This window comes from Pistacia vera, unplaced genomic scaffold (genome assembly GCF_008641045.1).
Source record: "Pistacia vera cultivar Batoury unplaced genomic scaffold, PisVer_v2 Contig398, whole genome shotgun sequence".
Taxonomy (NCBI): domain Eukaryota; kingdom Viridiplantae; phylum Streptophyta; class Magnoliopsida; order Sapindales; family Anacardiaceae; genus Pistacia; species Pistacia vera.
In genome coordinates, this window is record NW_022196221.1 from 1128417 (window position 1) to 1151661 (window position 23245).

At 36.2% G+C, this 23245-nt stretch overlaps 1 protein-coding gene and 1 pseudogene across 1 annotated transcript; both read right to left on the reverse strand.

The window, feature by feature from the left end:
- Positions 1–3006: 3006 nt before the first annotated feature.
- LOC116141379 lies at positions 3007–6058 on the reverse strand (annotated as a pseudogene).
- Positions 6059–18794: 12736 nt separating this feature from the next.
- On the reverse strand, positions 18795–22893 carry LOC116141383. The gene is made up of 4 exons (XM_031426894.1): positions 22786–22893; positions 22307–22357; positions 20333–20413; positions 18795–19816 (listed from the first exon to the last, which is right to left on the reverse strand). The coding sequence occupies exons 1-4, from the start codon at positions 22891–22893 to the stop codon at positions 19433–19435; spliced, it is 624 nt and encodes a 207-aa protein (XP_031282754.1). The 3' UTR covers positions 18795–19432.
- Between the last annotated feature and the right edge of the window lie 352 nt (positions 22894–23245).

The window sequence follows — 23245 nt, forward strand, 5'->3', positions numbered from 1 at the left end:
ATTTTTTGTTGTTATAATATTTTATAAAATTTGAGTGACGACAAGTTTGAAATGTTTTGTATGCATCTGTGAACACATAATTTGGCTTGACAGAAGCATACATGCTTTTGATGTAAAACACAAATTAAGATGATAATACTATTTGTGCTATTGCGATATTTTAGTTTGTTGAATCAGTTTGACTTGTCACACTTGAACTGAAAATTCATTTAGAGAAAAAGAGAATTAGATTTAACTTATGATTTCTATTTCTAAGTATCAAATCATTTTATATACGTGTGAAGGACAGAATTCATGTTTTATACATTCTAGGTGGAAATGAGTTAGATAACATAAAAATTTTATGAATTATTAAAGTAAATAGAATGAACTCTTAAGTTTAAAACACCAGATCACCAATCTTGGAACTCACTCATGCAGAGATTGGGTTATGAACTTACCAAGCTCACCCCTCCCAGGACCTAGTATTAGGAGACCAGCATCTGGTAATGACCTCTATGGTGATGCAGGAGTTAGTTCATACCATAGTTTAGCTGAGTTAGTTCATACCATAGTTTAGCTCACCACCAATATTCTTCCTTTTTTGCAATCTGACTGAACCTTGCATCTCTACTTGATCAGTTCTGAAAATGGTTTAATTTTGAATTAATTTGTTTTATCAGAATGATTGAATAAACTTACTATGTAATTCAAGATGTTCCTTCTTTTATGTGAGGATTGAATTTCAGATTTCGTTGCAATCTTTAAGCAGAAGTTAACAACATTTCCTGCTTGGTTGAGATTTTGCATGACCATCCAAGAAGCCCTTAGCTGTTTAAACTTTTAATGTTCTTAAGAGGGATTGGTTTTGGTGGAATGATTGACCCTATACCCCTGACGTTGAACTTTCCCCTCTGCATTTGCACTCTGTAGATGAACTGTTTAAAATATCAATTTTCTGTGGCTTCTTTAAGGATTTAACTGTTGCGTAGATTTTTCTCTCTCAGATCACATTAAGTGATTTTGAATGGATGTTTTGGATAGATCGACACATCTTGTTTTCCTTCTCTCTCTCATATAATGAACCCCCAACCCCACAACCCACCTTTAGCTTTTGTTCCCTGTACACAAAGGATGTTCACTTTTTCTATCACTACTTTGAGAATTGATTGCTGTCTACATCTTCCTCTGAAATTTCATTCTATTTGAAATCTTTAACCATAGTTTTCATCTCCAGGGATGCTTATTAATATCTTTCCAAGCCCAACCTAAATGATTTAATAATCTGGTTTCTGATTTGGTTGTTTCTTCAAGTGCAGGCTGTGATGTCAAGTGATTTTTCAATAGCTCAATTTCGTTATTTGGAACGTCTGTTGCTGGTGCATGGCCATTGGTGTTACAGACGAATAGCAATGATGGTAAAACTGTCTTCATGATCTTTGGCTGCTCTCTAGAGATAAATTGGATAAGCTTTCTGGTTTATATATAAGAAACTGAATGAAATTTTGGCAACAATCAACACAATGCTTCCTCTGAGTTTCATCTATTAATTTATATTAACTTAGTATCTATTTAAATTACAAGTTTTAACTTATGATTTCTATTTTTTACTAAAATTTGTGTAGATGGTGGTGATGGTTATGATGATGATGATGGTGATGATGGTGATGAATTTTAATGCCAATGTGTGAAGCTCAATCAACATGGAGACGGATTAAAGAAAAAACACTTGCATCAAATGTTTTGTTATTAATTATTATGTATTTTGTCATTTGATATGTAAATACAAAATTATGTTTGGATTTGAATTTTGAATTGTTTTTAAATACTTAAATTATGTTAGGATTGTTGTTGAATTTGAACTTTGAATCATGTTAGACAGTAATTAAGTTGTTATTGTCTTATTGAAAAATAGAAATCTAAAAAAAAAAAATTGTTTTTTTTTTTTAAAATGTACTAACGTCATCATGATGTGTGATGATGTCACCGATCTAACTGACGGTCCACCGGTTGAACCGTGATCCAACCATCAGAGCGGGTTGCCCTCCGATCTAGTTTTTAAAACAATGCCAACAGATACTCACTAAAAAAAGGTTAAACATGCTGGGGTCGGGGGCTATAGCATATTTCTGAAACCAACGAGGGCTATTATCACAATTCTGAAACCATATGCTTGCACAAAAAGGCCAAACACACGAGGGGTTTACTACAGAAAACCCTAATGTGGAAGGTTGAATTTTTGTTTTTGTTTTGTTTTCAAATTTACAAATTTAAACCAAACATTTGAATTTTTTTTTATTTTTTTAGAGATTATTTTTAAGTCTTTAAAAAAGTTTTTTTTTTTAATATATAAAAATAGATCAAATCAAATTTATAAAACAAAATAGAGATACTTTTAAAAAAAAAAAAAAAAATCAACACATTTAAATTAGCTTAAAAAATAACGTACAAGAGAAATTTATTTAAAGTTTGTACTTCAATTTTTAAATTTTAATGTCAAATGGTATAATATTTGAGTAATGTCACTTTTGGAACATAAAAGTTAAAATAAATAAAATAACAGAGTTAATAACATTAATCCTCTTATGTTTGATTAAATAACAAAAATTCCTTCCAAGTTTTTAAAATGATAAAAGCCCCCCTACTGTTAAATTTTAGATATTAAAATAAACTATATATATATATATATGAACTTATAATAATGGAAAATGATAGAGTTACCGAAAATTACACACCGAATTCGTGCACCGAATGACGTGACAAAATCCTAACCGTCGATTAATATTAACTTATAATGAATCAACGGTCAGGATTACGTCACGTCATTTGGTGCACGAATTCGGTACACATCCTTCGGTAATTGTAACATTACTCTATAATAATTTATGTTCTAATGGCTCACTAATGAACTACTAATGACATGGGAATACAATATATTAAGCATTCGATTCTACCATTAAGTTTTCCGAACAATGAATGGACATACAATCACCCACTAAGATCATACACGAGTGCACATATATGATATGATACGTCCACGATAACTTAGCATGTTATGGTTAAGTTATGATATATGCATCCGTTGAACGGAAGACTTTAATTTTTTTCTCTATTGTGGCCACAAACGCTAGCTGGAATATAAAATGGAAATTGCACTACATTTGCAATAATTTCAAGGCTTCTAACAACATAGAAGCTTTAAATAACAAAATTAAATAAATAATATGTAAGAAACCAAACCCGAATTTCAATAAGGGAACTCGCGGCCTGGACTCTCTGCATGCATGTCCATGGATTCAGAACTGGGAGAATTGGCGTCCTTGTTCTGATTGTGGGCACTGTTGGTGTCACTATTCCGAGGACCGTTTCCAGTTGACATTTGGTAGCCTCCCTGTGTCATGTTATAGTGTTGAAGGTTGCAGTTAACAGGTCTAGAGAGAGTGTTCGAGAAAACTGAGTTCTTTGCTTGATGATCTGGTTGTCCGGAACGAACTCCGGGCCCTGCTGCCGGTGTCGCTCATGGAATAGAAGCAATGGGAACATGTTGGTGTTGAATAGGCAACCTGGGGGACATAGGAGGCTCCTCTGCTCCATATTCTAGCTCATTCTACCAAAAAAAAAAAAAAAAAAAATGAAAACGATCTCAGAGGTAATTCAATTTCACCGAGTGAATAAAATTCATCTATTTGTTTTCAAAATTGGGATGACAACAGAAGAATGGAGTGCAAAAAACATTTCCAAGCAATTAGAAAACATATAATATGTAAATCAACAAACATTACAAAAGAAAATCTCTGGTATTTCCTTACACTTAAAAATCACCATACCTGATCTTCCGTAGTCTCATTATGCCAAGAAAATATGACTTGATTTCAAATATGAGCGATCAGATGAACAGAAATAATCATATTAAGGAATTTCTACCCATGTAATTCTGTGTGTGTGTGTGTGTGATATAGACATGAGAAGCACAAAATCCCCTTTGAACAGGGAAAGAATAAGGTATAAGCCATCATCATTTAGTGCTTATCTGCACCAACTGCAGTAAGAATATGACAGTCCAAAACTTGCGATTTTTTATTTCAAAGTTTGATCACATATTAGGGGCACATATTAATGGTTCTAATAACAAAACTATTGATTTTTTATTTTTTTTAACAGAAACACAAAAAAAAATATTTCTCAATGCATTGAGATTCAAAATTTTGTATTTCTCTAGTTTTAACATGAGCCCTTAGTGCCATAATATAAATGTATGAGGACAGAAAGAGCAAGCAATAAAACCACTTAATGATGGTTGATCAAAAGACCTGCAAATAAGCAGCTATATCTACTGTTGTTACTCTTGATCCTTCTTCTTGCTGCCTCAGAATCCATTGATAAAGTTTCTCCTGGAAATGAAAGGAGTATGTATGAGTATATACAAAGCCAATGCCAAAAGTTAAACAGGTGGTATCCACCAAATCAGAAAACGGCAATTACCAGAACAAAGGTGTCATAGCTAACAGCAACATGTCAAACATAAGAGCAACAAATCATGAAAATCATCAAAGAGGGTAAGAGTAAACAGACTGGTGCCTCAGCTTAAGCTTCCCTTTATTTAAAAGTACATCCTTACATTTATCTGTACATGAGAAAAATATGCTGAAAGAAGAAGGAGAACAAGAGCATGGAGAGGGTAACTAAATAACAAGAAACTAAAATGCAAATGCAATCTGGAAGCTAAGAAATTATTTACTTGTAAGTTATTGAATTCATAAGAAAATGCAATGAGCCTCATCCACAAGGAAATTATAATATACTTTCACAAGTCACTAACGAAATGAAAACTGAAATCAAAAAGTAAAGAATACATGTACAAGTAAAAAAGATATGGAATTTCCAAGACAAGAATAAGACGCCCAAAACTTCAAAGTAAGCTTAGGCAAAAAGCAGCTCAAGTTAAAGGGAAAAGAGGTCAAATAAAATAAAATGCACAACCTTACAAAAGAAAAGGACTCGGCGCATAACCAAACTGACTGTCTTACAATGGTTACACCATTCTGCATCTCTTTGGCCCTTTTTGTTTCGAGCAATATAACAAACAATCGAAAGAACCACAAATCACTCAATTAAGCCTAAATAATAATGAGTTAAAAAACTTCACATCAAAATCTTACAAGTAGACACCATCAGAAGTTCCTTAGCTATCCAATAAGCCTTGGCACTACAAGGAATGAGGCATAGTTACACAGAAGTGCTAAAAAACAATATGAATTTGAGAGATGATTCCACAAAATTTATATATGTAGGTAAATGCATAGAAAGAAATAATTTTTGTTCACTCCCGAAAAAATGTAAAACTTTTACACCCAAAAATACAAAATAAAAACAAAAACTTTGCTAAACCAAGCCTACAGCAACTTCCAAAGCTTATTTAGAACAAATTATAAAACATAAAATATTAACTTTCTCTTCCATTTTCTCAAAAACCAAACAGATACAAGCTCATCAACCAGATAATTAACACAAATAATTAACCCAGCATTAAATTTAAAAAAAAAATACAAATTTCCAATTTTCTAATCACTATAATAGCAGAGAACAAATAACATTTAAAAAAAAAAAAAAACAATTTTGATTAAACCCATCACGCAAAAACACATATCACAGAAACCCCACCGATCAAAACTCAAAAAAGCAAAATTAAAATTAAAAAATTCAAGAACTATACATTAGAAATGAAAGCATACCAGTGCGTGACGCTCACCGGCCTGAAAGCTGAGGCGCTGGTGGTTCATCGCCTGCGAGTATAGCTGCGAGAGCGAGTTGGCCGCGCTGCAGAAGGTAGTATACATCGTACGGTCAACTTCATCAAGGCGCGTGGCGTCTGATTTCCTCTTCTTCGCCATATAAAAATCCCTCAAAACAAACGCAAACCCTGAAGAGAAATCGAATTCGAACCCTCTTCACTACTTACCTTTTATTTCCCAATTTTTTCTCTTTTCCTAATCCTTCTTGTTGCTGCTGTGAAATTGGGGAGGAAATTTAACTCTCCCGACCTCCCAAGTTTGCATTTAGAAAAATGACCAGGAAACTATTTTTCATTTTTTTTTAATTTAGGAAAACTGATGTGGCATACATAAGATTCATTAGTCATGTAAAACGGATTAAAGTGAAAGGATTTAAACATATGTAGATAATATTATAATTAATGGAAGTTCGATTAAATTTTAAAAATAAAAAATGACCCCCACCCTTCAAAATCACTTAAGTGAGCCAAATACCCAAAAAACGACTGACGAACACTTTTGATTTCTCTGCCATTTCCGGCAACGAAAGTGCCATATTCTGGCAAATATTCGATTCTAAAGCTTCCTTACACAAAATCATGACTGATATTCAGAAAGAGGATTAAACCCAACCCCACTCTAAATCCTAGACTCCGGCGGTGGTGACAGTTCGAAGGTTGTCGAAGAAGACGCTCCAATGGATGATTCGATGAGTAAAGGTGGTCCAGATGCAGAGGAGACGACGGCAGCACAAGAACAGAGAGTAGAATTGAAAAACGGTTCTGAAGAGGAGGACACCAGCGAGAATTCAGGCGAGGAGGAGGACGCCGGTGAAGAAAGGGTACGTTTTTTACTTGTTTTTTTTAATTGGATGAGAAATTTGATTGGTTTATGCAAATTTTGGGGAGACGTAGTTGATTTTTATTGTTATGGTGGTTGTGGCGTTTTGTCGAGTAGTTGACGGACATTGAGGGAGTGGCTTTGTTTGGGTTCTAGAGGATGGGGGAAGGCAAGAGAGGCCATAAGGAGGTTGTTTGTGGGAGGTTGGTGGGCTGGGGATGTCAGGAGGTGGCGCTACGCGCGCTGCGCGTGGCTAACCCTACAATATGCAGGGTAGCCCTCTAGCCCCCCTACTCCACCACCTCCTGCCATCCTCAGCCCTCCAACCTCATGAAACCTACTACAACATCCTTTGTAGGGCTTGTATTTGCTTCCCCGATCCTCTCGAGGCCAAAAACACCCACTCCCCGATGCCCTCGAAGCCCATATCCCTTAAATTGGCAACCTATTGGTTGTTTTGGTTGTTTTGGTTTCTTTTTTTTTTGCTAATATTTAGTTTATATCGATTACGTAGATTTTCCAAAGCGTAAATTATAAAGACTATGGGTTAGAGGTTGTAAGCGATAAGGTACCGTACTTCCCCATAAGGGTGACAGTTAGGTCGAGTTGGCAAGTTTTTACGAGAATAATAGAGATTTTACGGGAACAGAAGAAGGGTATAGACCAATTCAAAGAGAGCTATTTCGGTCATTTTATGAACATCAAAGAAAATTAGAAAAAGGCATTCTGGGGGCAAAGAGTGCATTATATGTTGCTGCACTCAGTTAAAAGCCAAAAAAAAAAAAAAAATGTGGTTTGTGGTGGATGGAAAGCCACTACGATTTGGGATGATGGAATATGCCCTGATGACAGGCTTAAGATGTGCGGCATTTCCAGATGTGACAAAGCAAGAGAGAATAAAGAAGAGTAGGGCAGCCGATAACTTGGCGAAAAAGGTTTTAGGGGGGAAGGCGTCTATTACAGGACGCGATTTAGAGGAGAGGTTAGAAGAAGATGGATATACCTCTTCATAGAGGTTCAAGATGTGCTTGGTATGGTTTGTGCATTCGATCCTAATGGCTTCTAACTCAACAAAAGCCGTTAATATGGATTGGGTGAAGTTTTCAAGCAACATGGACTTTTTTAATGTTTATCCATGGGGACAGGTATCATTTCAGCTAACCATGGACTTCCTGCAAGGAAAAGACATAGGGTTAAAGCAGCGCCAATCTATCGAGAAGAATAGATCGAGCACGTACAATTTATTTGGCTTCCCATGGGCAATGCAGGTAAATATTAATAGCTTTTTGTTATATTTTTTTTGTATTATATGTGTTTTAATTATGATATACACTGTTTTTTTACAATGTAGGCTTGGATGTATGAGGCCATCCCTATTCTGCCTAAGAGGGGGGGAGGGGGAGAGAAGATGAAGACTTCGGATGAGCAATCGCAATTTCTTAGGATGTTGCGATGGCACATCGAGAAGTGTACCCATTGGGATTATGACAAAATAGAAATCAAAATTCAAGCGGCTCAGGTAAGATTAAAGGATTAATCTTTTGAATATACACTTGCTTTTAAATGTGGCTTAAATTTGATTAATTTTTTTCTTATTGCAGGGAGTCATTCGTCCCTTCATCTGTTTCATCCTTCAGTGCTTTGAACGATGTAACATACTATTTTCCCGCTTCACCCCTAGTAGCGGTGAAGAAGGTTCGGATGAGTAATCGCAATTTCTTAGGATGTTGCGATGGCACATCAAGAAGTGTACCCATTGGGATTATGACAAAATAGAAATCGAAATTCAAGCAGCTCAGGTAAGATTAAAGGATTAATCTTTTGAATATACACTTGCTTTTAAATGTAGCTTAAATTTGATTGATTTTTTTCTTATTGCAGGGAGTCATTCGTCCCTTCTTCACTGCTACTAGGGGTGAAGCGGGAAAATAGTATGTTACATCGTTCAAAGCACTGAAGAATGAAACAGATAAAGGGATAAACTGCCTAATGTGGGACCTAGAAGGGGTCACGCATGTGAGTGCAGTTGTAGGGCCACTACTTTAGAATGTTGTTGACGCCAAGGATGATGAAGCTCCAATCGGCAGGAGGGAGGAAGAGGAGGAGGATGAAGAGGTTCGTACACCTCCACCTAATTGGCAAACCGATACAACAAGTACTGTTTTGTTGAGGCATCGGGGTCGAGAGAATGAGGTGGTTGACCTCATAAACGGTCTATTTGAGAGTTTTACAACAGCCGTTTATGAGAGGTTTGAGAATATGGAAGAGCGAATGAAAAGGATGGAGGAGAAAATTGGTAGGATGAAGGAGGAAGTTGGTGGGGTATTGAAAGTGGTTGAAGTGCAACTTGAGCATAAAAGAGAGAGCCGAAAGAGTAAGCATGTAATTTCTCCTTACACGACAGTAATGTATGGAAAGAAGAGAAAAACGAAGAAAAAAAATGAGGAAGTCTGTGAAAGTGGCAAAGCAAAAATGGAGGAGGAGGGTAAGGAGGAAGGCGGAGGAAGTGGGGAAGTAAAAATGGAAGAGGGTGAGGCGGGACATGAAGGAAGTGGGGAAGCGAAAATGGAGGAGGAAGGCGGAGGAAGTGGGCAAGTGAAAACGGAGGAGTTAAACGTCGATTTGTATAGGCCAATAGATGAGGAAAAGAAAAAACTCTTCTATGTGTATTACAATGATTCTGGAAGAGATGGGCATGTGAAGTGTAAGACCGGGGATTATCCTCAGGAGTGGTTTGAAAAGATGTTGATGATAGGTAGGTGGTTCAAAGACTCAGTGAGTTATTTTCCCTTATTTTTCCTTATTTTTGCTTATGTTTTCTATGAGGTATTGTATATTTATCATGTTGTTTTTATTTGATGCAGTACATCGATGAGATATTGGCACTTATGAGGCTACGATAGAGCAGTAATGATGATATCTTGTATTCGCACTATGACATCACCGATGTGGCCTTTGGCCAAACGCTAGTAACCACATATGACAGTTTAATAAAAAATGTCATTGGTAGAGGTGCAACAAAGGGAGGCAAGTGGAAAAGATTGGCCACAGATGACTTCGATGGTGTCCCTGATGATTTTTAGTTTGATGATAGGATGATGCAGTATGTATGGGGGGAAAGGCCCAAATATGGCAACAGTTGGGCAAACGTTAAAGAGTATACTGCATCATGAACATCAAGGATATGCATTGGATAATCGTTATACAGCTACTAAAGGAGGGCTTGTTGCAGATCCTTGACTGCAACCCCAGTATTTGTCAAGAGAGGCAGTTGGAGACGGAGTTGCAGCCATTGTGTGTATTGTTCCCGTCACTGTTGCACGACAGCGGGATGTTTCAGCGCTTGGGTGATGAACTACTGACAAGAAAGTGGCCATCAAGCGCCTTCCCGTCTTGACAAATGACTCAAGGTAAATTTTGTATAAAACTTACATAATACAATTGTTCTATAAGCTGATTCTAACGCCAATGTCTTCCTCCTGTTGTAGTGCTGATTGTGGGGCATATGCACTGAAATTTATTGAGTTTGACATGATTAACACCCTGATGGACGACTTGAATGATGAAACAATGAACAACTATCGGGAGCACTGGGCTGTTGAGTGCTTCCATGGGCATATGGATCCTTTCTAACTGACCAAAACTCAATCCAAGTCATTGTTGATGCTGTCATCAAAAGGAATGGAAGTTGGACTTAGAATTTTGTAGTTTATATGATGATGTCTTATTGAGTTATCTTGAATAATTGGATTGTCTTGAATTGAATCAGTTGGTGTTGTTAGGCGTCAGGCTGTTGATACTTGCATTGTGGTGCTACTGTTGACACTGCTGCTGATGCTGATGCTGATGCTGAAGTTGTGCTGGATAATTTTGGAGGATGGAGAAGTGGCTGAAGAGAATGATGAAGAGGGAGGATGGAGGCTGTCGGCCTTGCTTTTGTTTTGGGTATATATAGGAGATTTATTTGTTGTATATAATGTTGTAATTTAATGTAATTGACACATTTCAGATTAATACAAAAGCAAGTCAGTATTTCTCTCCCTCTTTTGAGTTTGAGTTTATTTAGTATTCTTGTTACATGACTTGATGTGTTGATGCAATTAGATTGTCAAATTCAGGAGAAAATATGGAATTAATATGTGTTGGTGATTTTAGTTTATCAAAATTCAGGAGAAAAGCTGGAAAAAATATGTATTGCCAATGATCACTTAAGCGACATATAAGCGACTACGTATATTGCTGAAGCGATAAAAGGGTTTTCTATAAAAGATCGCTTAAGCGATCGTGCATCTAGGCAGATGTTTATACTATCATGGACTTAATCGCTTAAGCGACCAACGGTAAAAGCAAAGAATCGCTTAAATGAGACTATAAATCGCTTAAGCGATCGTGCATTTGGGCAGATCTTGATTCTGCATCAGATTTGATCGCTTAAGCAACCAAGGGTAAAAGCGAAGAATCGCTTAAGCGAGACCACAAATCGCTTAAGCGATCATGCATCTGGGCAGATCTTGATTCTGCCTCGGATTGATCGCTTAAGTGATACCAAATCGCTTAAGCGACCAAGGGTAAAAGCGAAGAATCGCTTAAGCGAGACCATAAATTGCTTAGGCAATCGTGCATATGCCTCGAACTTGATCGCTTAAGCAATCCCAAATCGCTTAAGCGACCAAGGGTAAAGACAAACAATCTCTTAAACAAGAAAGTAAATCGCTTAAGCAATCATGTACTGGATAGGTATTGATTCTGCCTTGTACATGATCGCTTAAGCGACCAAGGGTAAAAGTGAAGTATCGCTTAAGTGATCTTGATTCTTGCTTGTACGTGATCACTTAAGCAACGATATCATATCGCTTAAGCGACTAAGACTAAATACACAAGATCGTTTAAGCGAGAAATGAAATCTCTTAAGCGATCCAATGTATTCGGATTATTTTTATTGCCTTTCACAAGATCGCTTAAGCGATTCCTTTTATTTTATTTTTTTGGAATAGGTTGTCCCATATTAAGTGACGTTAATGTGAACTTCGGACGTTCACAACATCACATGATTATTAACGTTAATGTTAAGCGACATCGGTTAGTAACACTTATTAAGGCCAATTGAGAAGGATTATTTGCAACCTAATTCCATCAACACATATTAAGGTTACAACCATATGATATATGGATGAAAATCATAGTGCACTAGCATGACACGTTAGTAGAAACGTACCTGATTTCATAAATATAGATGATATATTTGAGAATAATTAGATTGGAATAAACTTCAATTTTGGACCATGATTTGTCTTGTGCCAATTAATTTGATTATTTATATCACTTAATTGATTTTTTTCAAAATTATATTTTAATTAAATTAGTTCTTTTACATCTGTACTTAAACATGATACATAAACATGGAAAAGAAATATTAAAGTAGATAATGTTTTTAAAGTACCAAAATAAATTACCTTTAATCGCTTAAGCGATCCCGCCTATTTAGCTTTGGTCGCTTAAGCGATATATGGTTTCGCTTAAGAGATCCTGTCTATTTAGCCTTGGTCGCTTAAGTGATAATAAATCGCTTACGTGATCTTGTCAAAGGCAGAACAAAGGTCATCCGACTACAATGGATTGCTTTAGTGATCCTAGGTCTCTCTTAAGCGATCCAGTATGTTGAAACTTAGTTGCTCAAGCGATCACGTCTAGTCGCTTAAGGGATCACGTACAAGCGAGGATCAAGATAACTTAAGCGATGCTTCACTTTTACCCTTGGTCGCTTAAGCGATCAATGATCATTTAAACGATCATGTACAAGGGAAAATCAATGCGTGCCCAGATACACGATCACTTAAGCGATTTACTTTCTCGTTTAAGCGATTGTTCGCTTTTACCCTTGGTCACTTAAGCGATCAAGTCTGAGGCAGAATCAAGCTCTGCCCAGATGCACGATTGCTTAAGCGATTTATGGTCTTGCTTAAGCAATTCTTCACTTTTACCCTTGGTCTTAAGTGACCAAGTCCGGGGCAGAATCAAGATTTGCCCAGATGCACGATCGCGTAAGCAATCTAAGGTTTCGCTTAAGCGATTCTTCGCTTACCCTTGGTAGCGTAGATCGCTAAAGCGATTCTCAACCAAGGCCATTTTTCTTCTTATCTCGCCGATCTTTTGATATTATGCACGTTTGAGTGAGAAATTATATTATGTAGTGTGGCTGAGCTTTATATTCAATCATAACATTCCATATTTGTGAAATGAGGTACATTTCTACTAACGTGTCACACTCGTGACTAATTCAGTAAATTGATTGATTGATTGATTGTCTTGATACGATAATGATGTTGATAATATATATTTTGCTTGTCTTGCTTCTTTGGGAAGCTATCAATGCTATTCAGAGGTAATATGCGAAATTTTACTAACTTAAACCCTTTTTTAAATTGATAAAAATGAAAAATAATTAATTTGATTTAATACATTATAAAGGATGATTTATTCAAGGTAACAATAAAATTTAAAACATAAAAAATTGAAAGCAACAACTCTTCAATGGTTGGTCTTGACAACTCTCTTGATTTCATCTTTCTTCTTGATGACATAGTTGGAAATACAAGGACACAAATCAGTTTAATGCACCACAAAAGATAAACATAATAACTTCATCAGATCACTTAAGCGATCTTCGATCATTAAGTGATCTGCTTGTCAGATCTGCATATAAGAAAAGATCGCTTAAGCGACCTTACATCACTAAAGCGATCTGGTGGCCACCAGATTTGATTTGAGTAGCAGATCGCTTAAACAATTTGTTGTTCAGATCTGCAAATAGCAATCTTATGTCGCTTAAGTAATCCGATCTTATCTGCAAATTGCTTGCTTTCTTGCTACTGATCAATTCGAACCTAATTTTCTGGATCTGCATGTGATCGATTCTGGCAACTGCTTCTCTTATGGCCAACTTGCTTGCAAATTGAGCACTTATTCATCCTCCAGGGAACCTCAGAGGCTAATGGAATATGCTTAACTCTTTTTCTCCCATTTTCTGTCTTCTTGAATGGCGGATGAATGATAATATGAACCAATTCTGGCGGCACCACCCACTACTCTTCTGGACAAATTGGATATATCGTTTCCGAATAAGCCAACATGCAGTGATTTGCCATATAGAGAGGGGAGCAAAGTTCCATGTAAATTCTTGAACCAAAATCCAGCTTCCATTGGTGTTTTATGCTGCTAGTGCATGAGGACAAGGTAAACATTGAATGTCAAGCATTTTACAGCTTCAAGTTTTACTAAGAAGGTTAACTAGGGCATCCAGACTATAGCTGCACACGGTGAACTCTTAAGCATTAAGAAGATAGGCAAACAGTACATTTGACAATTCCATATGTTCTTGCAATAATTTTTCAACTGACAGAACAAGGGTTGTAGTAAAATTATTTGACTTTGTACGACGCTCATGGAACCACCATGACAATGTCCTCTAGATTGCATAAAAAAGGACAACTATTGGAAACTCTCTTTCTATTAACAACTTCAAATTTATGGACTCGGTTATGTTCGTGGTTATGACATCAAACCTTCTTCCAAGAAAGTAAGCTCTACTCCATCGCTCAAAACCAACATCATGCTCAACATACTTAGCAATTCTATCATCCTTGATTCGGATTTGCTGGAAGTGCTCTTCAAACTCATCAACTCGATAAGCTTTTGCTGCCATGTAGAATGTCTGAAGGAAGCCAACACACTTAAACTTTTGTTTTATGTTCTCACCAAGGTGCCTCATACAGAATCTGTGATGTGCTTGAGGGTAAATAGTGGCAATCCCTTTCGTTATAGAGTTGTGCCTATCGGATATTATGCACAACTCGTCACTGTTAGGCACTATCGTACATAATTACTGAAAAAACCAAGTCCACAACTTGTTGTTCTCAGAGTCAACCACACACCATGCAACGAGATATGTGTGATTCTCGCTGTCTTGTGCAGTGGCTACCAACAATGTACCTTCATACTTTTCTATCAAAAAGCAACCATCAACAACCAACACCTTTCTCATGTTTACAAAACCCCTTATAGCAGAATCATAAGCAATAAAAAAAATATTTAAACCTCATATTCTTGTCCCACTTCAAAGTCGTCCTGCTACCTTGGTTTGTTAACTCAAGCATATAACGGTACGCTTCTAATACTGCGTACTCGTGCTTTAGCGTGCCCCTCATAAAATCTTGTGCATGTTGTCTCCCTTTCCAGCATTCCAGTAACTAACAGCACATCCCAACTCTATGCGCACAAGTTTCTGAATGTCTTTAGGAGATGGACCTTTCCCTTCAATGAACTGACTTTTGACAAATTGTCCAATAACATCAGCGGAGGCTTGTTGACGCTCACCTAAAATATGTCCCAAACCACATGTGTACTCACAGGTATATGTACTAACAATAAATTTTTCGAACTCCGCCAACCTTCTACAATAAACCCGCCACTTGCACTTTCGGTCATGACATGCAACCGTCACAACCGATGAATTAGACTTTTTGGTGATGAACTCAAAATTACCTCTCATGGCAGCAAGTTTTAGCTTCCTCACCAATTTCTCTCTATTTTCAAATAAATACCCTATGCACAACTCTGATCCATCAGTAAAAGCATGAGCTGATTCACTACTACCTGTAATTACCCCCTCTGAACCTGCATAAAGGACCATAGTGTTCTCTTCTTCACAAACTACACCTTCTACATAATCTGTATTTAAAGGAATCTCTACATCTGCGGGAACATGTACAGGGTCTTTCTCCTCAACATTTTCATTCTGCTGCACATGACCAACCTCTTCTACAGTGTCCTCCTTACCACCCAAATCACCGCATACTCTTAATTTTTCAACTAAGAAATCAATGCCTTCGTAGTTCAAATTAAAACCAACATTCTCTCCGCCAACTTCCTCGTTATCCCCTTCCTTTTGAACCAACTTCCAACGGTTTATCTACAAAAGAACCGCTTAAAATCGGCCTCGAACCATTATCACCCACATCAATCATATATAACTTCACACCTTCATCTGACTTTAATATAGCAGGAGGTACCTCATAATGTTCAGGAACTCTGCTTAAAACATACTTCACAACTATATCACTATGTGAGCAACTCAAATCACCTCTTCTAATTATTTCATCAATCAACTCATCAAAACTAACTTTTGTTCTTACACTAATTGGTATAACTTATTTGCTCTTCCCAATCCACTTCCAGCAACTTTCTTCCTCCACCCATTCACCAAAATATTCAACACCCAAAACAACTTGTCACATGTCTAATAATAGCCAAGTACCTATAATGCAAGAAAAAAAATATTATTAACTGATGTATTAAGGGTTGAAAGATTTTAAAAAGCATCTGCAGAGTCGCTTGAGTGATCTGGTGTATCGCTTAAGCGATATAATTGATCGCTTAAGCGATCTGGTATAAATAAGCCTAATCGCTTAAGCGATCTTCTGCCATTTACCTGATCGCTTAAGCGATCTGCTGCCATACATTAGACTTACAGTAGATCGCTTAAGCGATCTTCTGCCATTTACCTGATCGCTTAAGCGATCTGCTGCCATATACCAAACTTATAGCAGATCGCTTAAGCAATCTACGATCTATTGCATTATACCAAACATACGTGATCGCTTAAGCGATCCATCATATCCAAAACACATTTTCAGTCATCTCCACCTATAATCAATGCTACCACCCCCAGCTACCCACAATGCAAAAAAATATTCAACAAATTTCACTCCTTTCAACTTGCATTACATCAAACACAACCCAACAACCTAAACAACTAAATCAAAATCATAACCCAAACCCAATTCATCATTAAATCTTTGGAAATCGAAATATAAAATGGAAAAGGGAGATACGCATACCTGGATGAAATGTCAGGAGGAGGAGGAGAAGGAAAATGATCTGTGGTGGAGAAGATATTAATGGTGGAGGAAGAAGATAGTGTTAATGGCGGGAAGAAAAAGATGTACAAGAAGGAGGAAGAAGAAGATGTAGACGAAGCTTAAAAGAAACAACAACTAGGGGAGGGATATGTTAAAGGCGGGAGGAAGAAGAAGAAGATGTTTGGGTTTGTTTGCAAAAATTTTGACTCTTTGGGGACATATTGTAATTTTTAAAAGATTACACAATACTTCATTAATCCTAATTAACCACTAATCATGTTTAAATAACTTTAATCAATAATAAGACTATTTACTTAACACTTTCAAACTACATTACCTTTTAATTAAATTTGAACTTGATTTAGCCTTTTAATAAAATGCCCCTAAATTTGGGTTTTGTTTTTCTTGTGTTTTTGCTTTTGTACAGATTTAATTAGTAGTTTTAGTAAAACCTTGTAGTTTTTCATGAGTCATAGTATCACCTGTCAGTTTTAAAATATAACTCTAGCCCCCATTCCATTCATTTTATTATAAAAATTTGTTAACTAGAAATGACCTTTTACCCTTAAATCAATACCTTATAATCGCCCCAAACTAATTAATTTTACATTCATTAAACAACCTTTACAAAAAATATCTATTTATCAGACCAAAATTTAATTAAATTTTTTCAGTTTACAAACAAAACCTCAGTCATCCATAAATCTCATTCATCACAATTAATCTTAATCCTTTTTTTTTTTTTTTTTTTAGTAACCGAGTTATCTAAACCAGCTTGCACATACCTCAATGAATCATCAGAATCCATTAAACATCCTTAATTAATCCATTTAATTAAACCTTTAATCCACATCTAAAGATCAAACCTGAAATTACTTCTTTAAATCTCTAAGTCGAACTCTTATTTAAAAGGGTGTTTATTTTTCAAAGCCTAATTAGGTGTGTGGTTTTTTTATTTTTTATTTTTTATTGCTTTGGCTTTAAATTTAGCTAAACAACTTTGGCGCCAATGCAATTATCAATTTAGATGATCGGTGATAGGCATAAAACATTAAAACCTAGAAAAAAGTTTGAGCAATCGCAGAAAAGAGGCCCCAACCCAATGTTTTAAAAATAAGAGTAAACGACTTTTCCCACCCGAGGTTTGGCAAATTTATAGTTCCCACCCGTGGTTTCATGAATTACAGATTCTCATCCTTAAATTAATAGAAAAATATTCAATCTAACAGTTATAAGGGTAAAATTGTCATTTCAAGATGAAATTTTCAAAATAACCCTTCACTTCTCAAATTCACCTCATCGAAAAATTTCAAAATAACGCTTGACTTCTCAAATTCGCCCCACCGGCGATTTCAAGCCATTTCGGCTTGTTCCTGTCGCAATCGACCCCTCTTAACACCACCATTACAATCCCTTCAGCCCCCACATCAAAGCCCCTAACCTCCCCACCTGATTGAACCCCCCAATCGCTGGTCGTCGCTCTTAGTTTCAGTTGGCGTTTCATCCAAATTCCGACAGGTCCCGACACCGGAAACCATCCCCAACACCACCAATAGCATCACTAGCTTCCCCCCATCAAAACCCCCAACACCGCCGACCGCAATTCCTCGCTGATCACCGTAACCTCTCCTTTAGGTTTTCGCATTTTGTTGTGCCTTTCCAGCCAAATTCAGGCACCTTGCCGAGGTGTAATCAAGTGGAAAATTTAGGGGTTTTGGTGAGGAGGATAAGCGGATGCTGATGGTGGTGTTGGAATCAAGCGGTTAGGCCGGATTTTTGCTTGGCTGGGATCTCCTCTAGGGGTTATTTGAGAGAAATTTAAGATGTGGGGATTATTTTAAGAGAAAAGTAACGGCTTTAATTTAAGGGTGGAAATATGTAATTTATGAAACTATGTGTGGGAACTTGTAGGTTTACCAAAACTTGGGTGGGAAAATGTTGTTTACTCTTAAGAACAATTACCCTCGTGCCATGTGCCAATATAAGATAAAATATATGTACATTACACGTATGGACTTTTTACGTAAAACATCATTAAATTCAATGATAATGAATCCAATAATATTTAAACATGATCCCCACAAAATTTAAATACGGATATTCTTACTAGAGAATTACTCTAATACAAATAATTTTGTACATGTTATAACATGATATACACATTAAAAACTTGTATGCACTGTTTTAAAACCCGACCTGGCTCAGCCAGTAGAACTAGTTCAATTGGGACCCAGAGCCTTCATCGGGTAAGGTTACAAATTTTCCTATTAATTTAAAACCCTAGAAATTAGGACATCAATCTGTGAACATTGATTACTAGAATGTTAAGGTTTCTGAAGAAAAACTACCAGTGAGTGCAATGGTGACAACAACGTTGATTTTTGGTGAGTAAATAAATCGAAAATCACAAAACAATGTCACCAAAAAAAATCCTGCTATCGCCTGCAACTGGGGAGGCGAACGAGGGAGAGGTGAAGTGGGCTTTAGTCAAGAGCTGAGGAGAGTGTTTAGGTTGTTTTTGCAAGATTTCAAACCTATAGAAACTTACATGTAATTTTCAAATGTATTTTTGTTAAATTTCAAACTTTTGGACATCTCAAACTAGTTAAACCGGTCAACTTAGGATCCGACCACTTTGTCGACTTTCACCCCGGGTTGGGTTTTAAAACATTGGTTGTATATGCATCCATTGAACGTTAGAACAAGGACTTTCCCTCTGATGTGGCCACAAGTTCAAGAGTCGCTACTCTTAAGGAAAATGCATAACCATGCTTAGAGAAATATGATATAGCTACCTTATAAAATGGTACTTGCACTACATCCGCAGTCAATTTTCAAGGCTTCTAAGTTCTAACCACCACACAGGAGCTTTAAAGTTTTGACAACAAAAACAATAAAAAATATGCAAGAAACCACACGGAAACTTCAATAAGGAAAGTCATGGCCCGGACTATCTGCATGCATGTCCATGGATTCAGAACTGGGAGAATTGGCATCCCTGTTCTGATGATGGACATTGTTGGTGTCACTATTCCGAGGACCGTTTCCAGATGACATTTGGTAGCTTCCCTGCGACAAGTGATAGTGTTGAAGGCTGCGGCGAACAGGGCTGGAGAGAGCATTAGAGAAAACTGAGTTCTTCACTTGATGATCTGGTTGTCCGGTACGGACTCCAGGCCCTACAGCCGGTGCACATGGAATAGAAGCAATGGGAACTCCTAGATTATTCAATGCACTTTGGGGATGTTGGTGATGAATAGGCAACCTGGGGGACATCGGAGACTCCTCCACTCCATATTCAAGCTCATTCTACACAAACATCCGAAAACAAGTAATTCAATTTCACCGTGTGAATCAAATTCTTCTATTTGTCTTTGAAGATTTGGAAGATGACAGAAGCAACCAGAAAACAAATAAAAGGTAAATTAATAGAACATAACAAAAGAAAATCTCAGGTATTTCCAAAAAATTATAAAGCCAAACATCATAACTGATCTTCCATAGTCTATTTGAACATCAATCAATGAATATAAAAGATATTAAGGAAGTGTACCCATATAGATAAAATTTATTTCCGAAATACCTTAAAAATGATTCCACAACTATTTGAACATCAATCAATGAATATAAAAGATATTAAGGACATGTATCCATATGGATAAAATTTATTTCCAAAATACCTTACAAATGATTCCACAGCTATGTACAATTTAATTAGTATCCAGCATGAAACATGCATCCAAAATGAAATATCTCATCTCTATATGCCTATAAAATATTTCTCAATGCATTAAGACATCACTAAATGAGGGATAATTAAGAAACCTGCAAATAAGCAACTATATCTACTGTTGTTACTCTTGATCCTTCTTCTTGCTGCCTCAAAATCCATTGATACAGTTTCTCCTGGAATGAAAGGAGGATATCCGTAAGTATATATAGAGCCAATAAAAAAAGGTAAACGCATGGCATCCACCAAAACAGAAAATAACAAGAACAAAGATGTTATAGCCAAAGGCAACATATCAAATGTAAGAGCAGCAATTCATGAGAATCATAAAAGCGGGAAATACAATAACATACTGGAGCCATGGTTTATGCTTTCTATATTTTGGAAATACATCAGTACACACCTCAATTCATGAGAAGGATAATGTTGAAACAACAACATCGAGAAGAGACTGATTCATATACAAGAATAAGGAGAACAGAACACAAAAGGGCATCAAAATAATAAGATACTAAATTGCAAATTCAATCTGAAAGCTAAGAAATCATTTCTTTGTAAGTTATTGAATTAATTAAAAAATGCAACATGAAATATGCTTCATCCACAAGGAAAGTACAATATACTTTTATAAGTCCCTAACGAAATGACTGATCAAAAAGTAAAGAATACATGTACAAGTAAAAAAGATATGGAATTTCCAGGTGAAGAAAAATGTCCAAAACTTTGTAGTTAAGCTTAGGCAGAAAGCAGACCAGGTCAAGAAAAAAGAGGTCAGAAAAAAATGCAGAACCTTAAAAAGAAAATGATTAGCCAATTCCATTACAAGATAAAAATTTGCATCATTTCATTTACAAAATTTATTTCAATATGCATCTTTAAAGCATGAAGGTGACAAATCCGTATCATGTGGCCTGTACCCCGTTTTTCTAGCACCAAGTGGAAGAAAGAGAACTTCCCTGGGTTACCAAAAAAGAGAGAACTTCCCTGCTGGTTATGCATGCAAACAAGAAAGAGATGAAGCTTCACAAATACGGGAGAGAAAGTTGCAAGCAACCAGTGAGACGAACACAGAAGAATTTGTTCTACAACTACTTAAACAAACCAACTCAATTTATTAATTGAACATCATGAATTGGCCCGTAACCAAATTTTGACTCTTTTACAACAGTTACATCATTCTGCATCTCTTTGCCCCATTTTTATTGCGGGAAAATGTTCATGAATTTGAGCAGTATAACAAACAAGTGAAAGAATCACTTAATTAAACCCTAAATAATCATGAGTTGCAAAACTTGACATCAAAATCTTAGACATCGGTACAAGTTTCTTAGCAATCCAAACTTGTTTAAACACCCGTACTTACAATATTGCGAAGAATTTATAACAGGAGACTCTTTTAACTAGCACATAAGCCTTCAGCACTACAAGGAATGAGGCATAGTTTTACAGAGTTTCTCAAAAACAACATGAATTTGAGAGATGAATCCAAAAAATTTATACATCCAGGCACGTGCACAGAAAGTAATTATTTTTTTCTTCACTTTCAAAATCATAAGTTCTTTTTACACCCAAAAATATAAAAAATAAAAGCTTTGCTAAACCAAGCCAACAGCAACTTCCAAGCTCATTTAGAACAAATTATACAACATTGAAATATTAAGTTTCCTCATATTTTCTCCTCCATTTTTTTACCAACCAGACAGATACCAGTTCATCAACCAGATAATTAACAAATAATTAACCCAGCATGGCCAAAAACATGAAATATTAACTTTTGTCGTATCTTCTCTTCCATTTTCTCATCAACCAAACAGACAGAAGCTCATCAACCAGATAATTAACACAGATAATTAGCCCAGCATCAAATTGAAAGGCCAAAAAACATACAAATTTACAATTTTCTCACAAAATCAAATAATAATTAAAAAAAAAAAACAACAACAACAACAACAACTTTGAGATAAACCCATGACGCAAAAACAGATATCAGAGAAACCCCATAAAATCAAAACTCATAAAAAAAAATTATAATTAAAAAAAAAAGTTTTATATTACAAACGAAAGCATACCAGCGCGTGGCGCTCTCCGGCCTGAAAGCTGAGGCGCTGGTGGTTCATCGCCTGCGAGTAGAGCTGCGAGAGCGAGTTTGCCGCGCTGCAGAACCCTACAGCAACTTCCAAAGCTTATTTAGAACAAATTATAAAACATAAAATATTAACTTTCTCTTCCATTTTCTCAAAAACCAAACAGATACAAGTCATCAACCAGATAATTAACACAAATAATTAACCCAGCATTAAATTAAAAAAAAATACAAATTTCCAATTTTCTAATCACTATAATAGCAGAGAACAAAAACATTTAAAAAAAAAAAAAACAATTTTGATTAAACCCATCACGCAAAAAACATATCACAGAAACCCCACCGATCAAACTCAAAAAAGCAAAATTAAAATTAAAAAAATTCAGAGAACTATACATTAGAAATGAAGCACTACCAGTGCGTGACGCTACCGGCCTGAAAGCTGAGGCGCTGGTGGTTCATCGCCTGCGAGTATAGCTGCGAGAGCGAGTTGGCCGCGCTGCAGAAGGTAGTATACATCGTACGGTCAACTTCATCAAGGCGCGTGGCGTCTGATTTCCTCTTCTTCGCCATATAAAAATCCCTCAAAACAAACGCAAACCCTGAAGAAATCGAATTCGAACCCTCTTCACTACTTACCTTTTATTTCCCAATTTTCTCTTTTCCTAATCCTTCTTGTTGCTGCTGTGAAATTGGGGAGGAAATTTACTCTCCCGACCTCCCAAGTTTTGCATTTAGAAAAATGACCAGGAAACTATTTTTCATTTTTTTTAATTTAGAAAACTGATGTGGCATACATAAGATTCATTAGTCATGTAAACGGATTAAAGTGAAAGGATTTAAACATATGTAGATATATTATAATAATGAAGTTCGATTAAATTTTAAAAATAAAAATGACCCCCACCTTCAAATCACTAAGTGA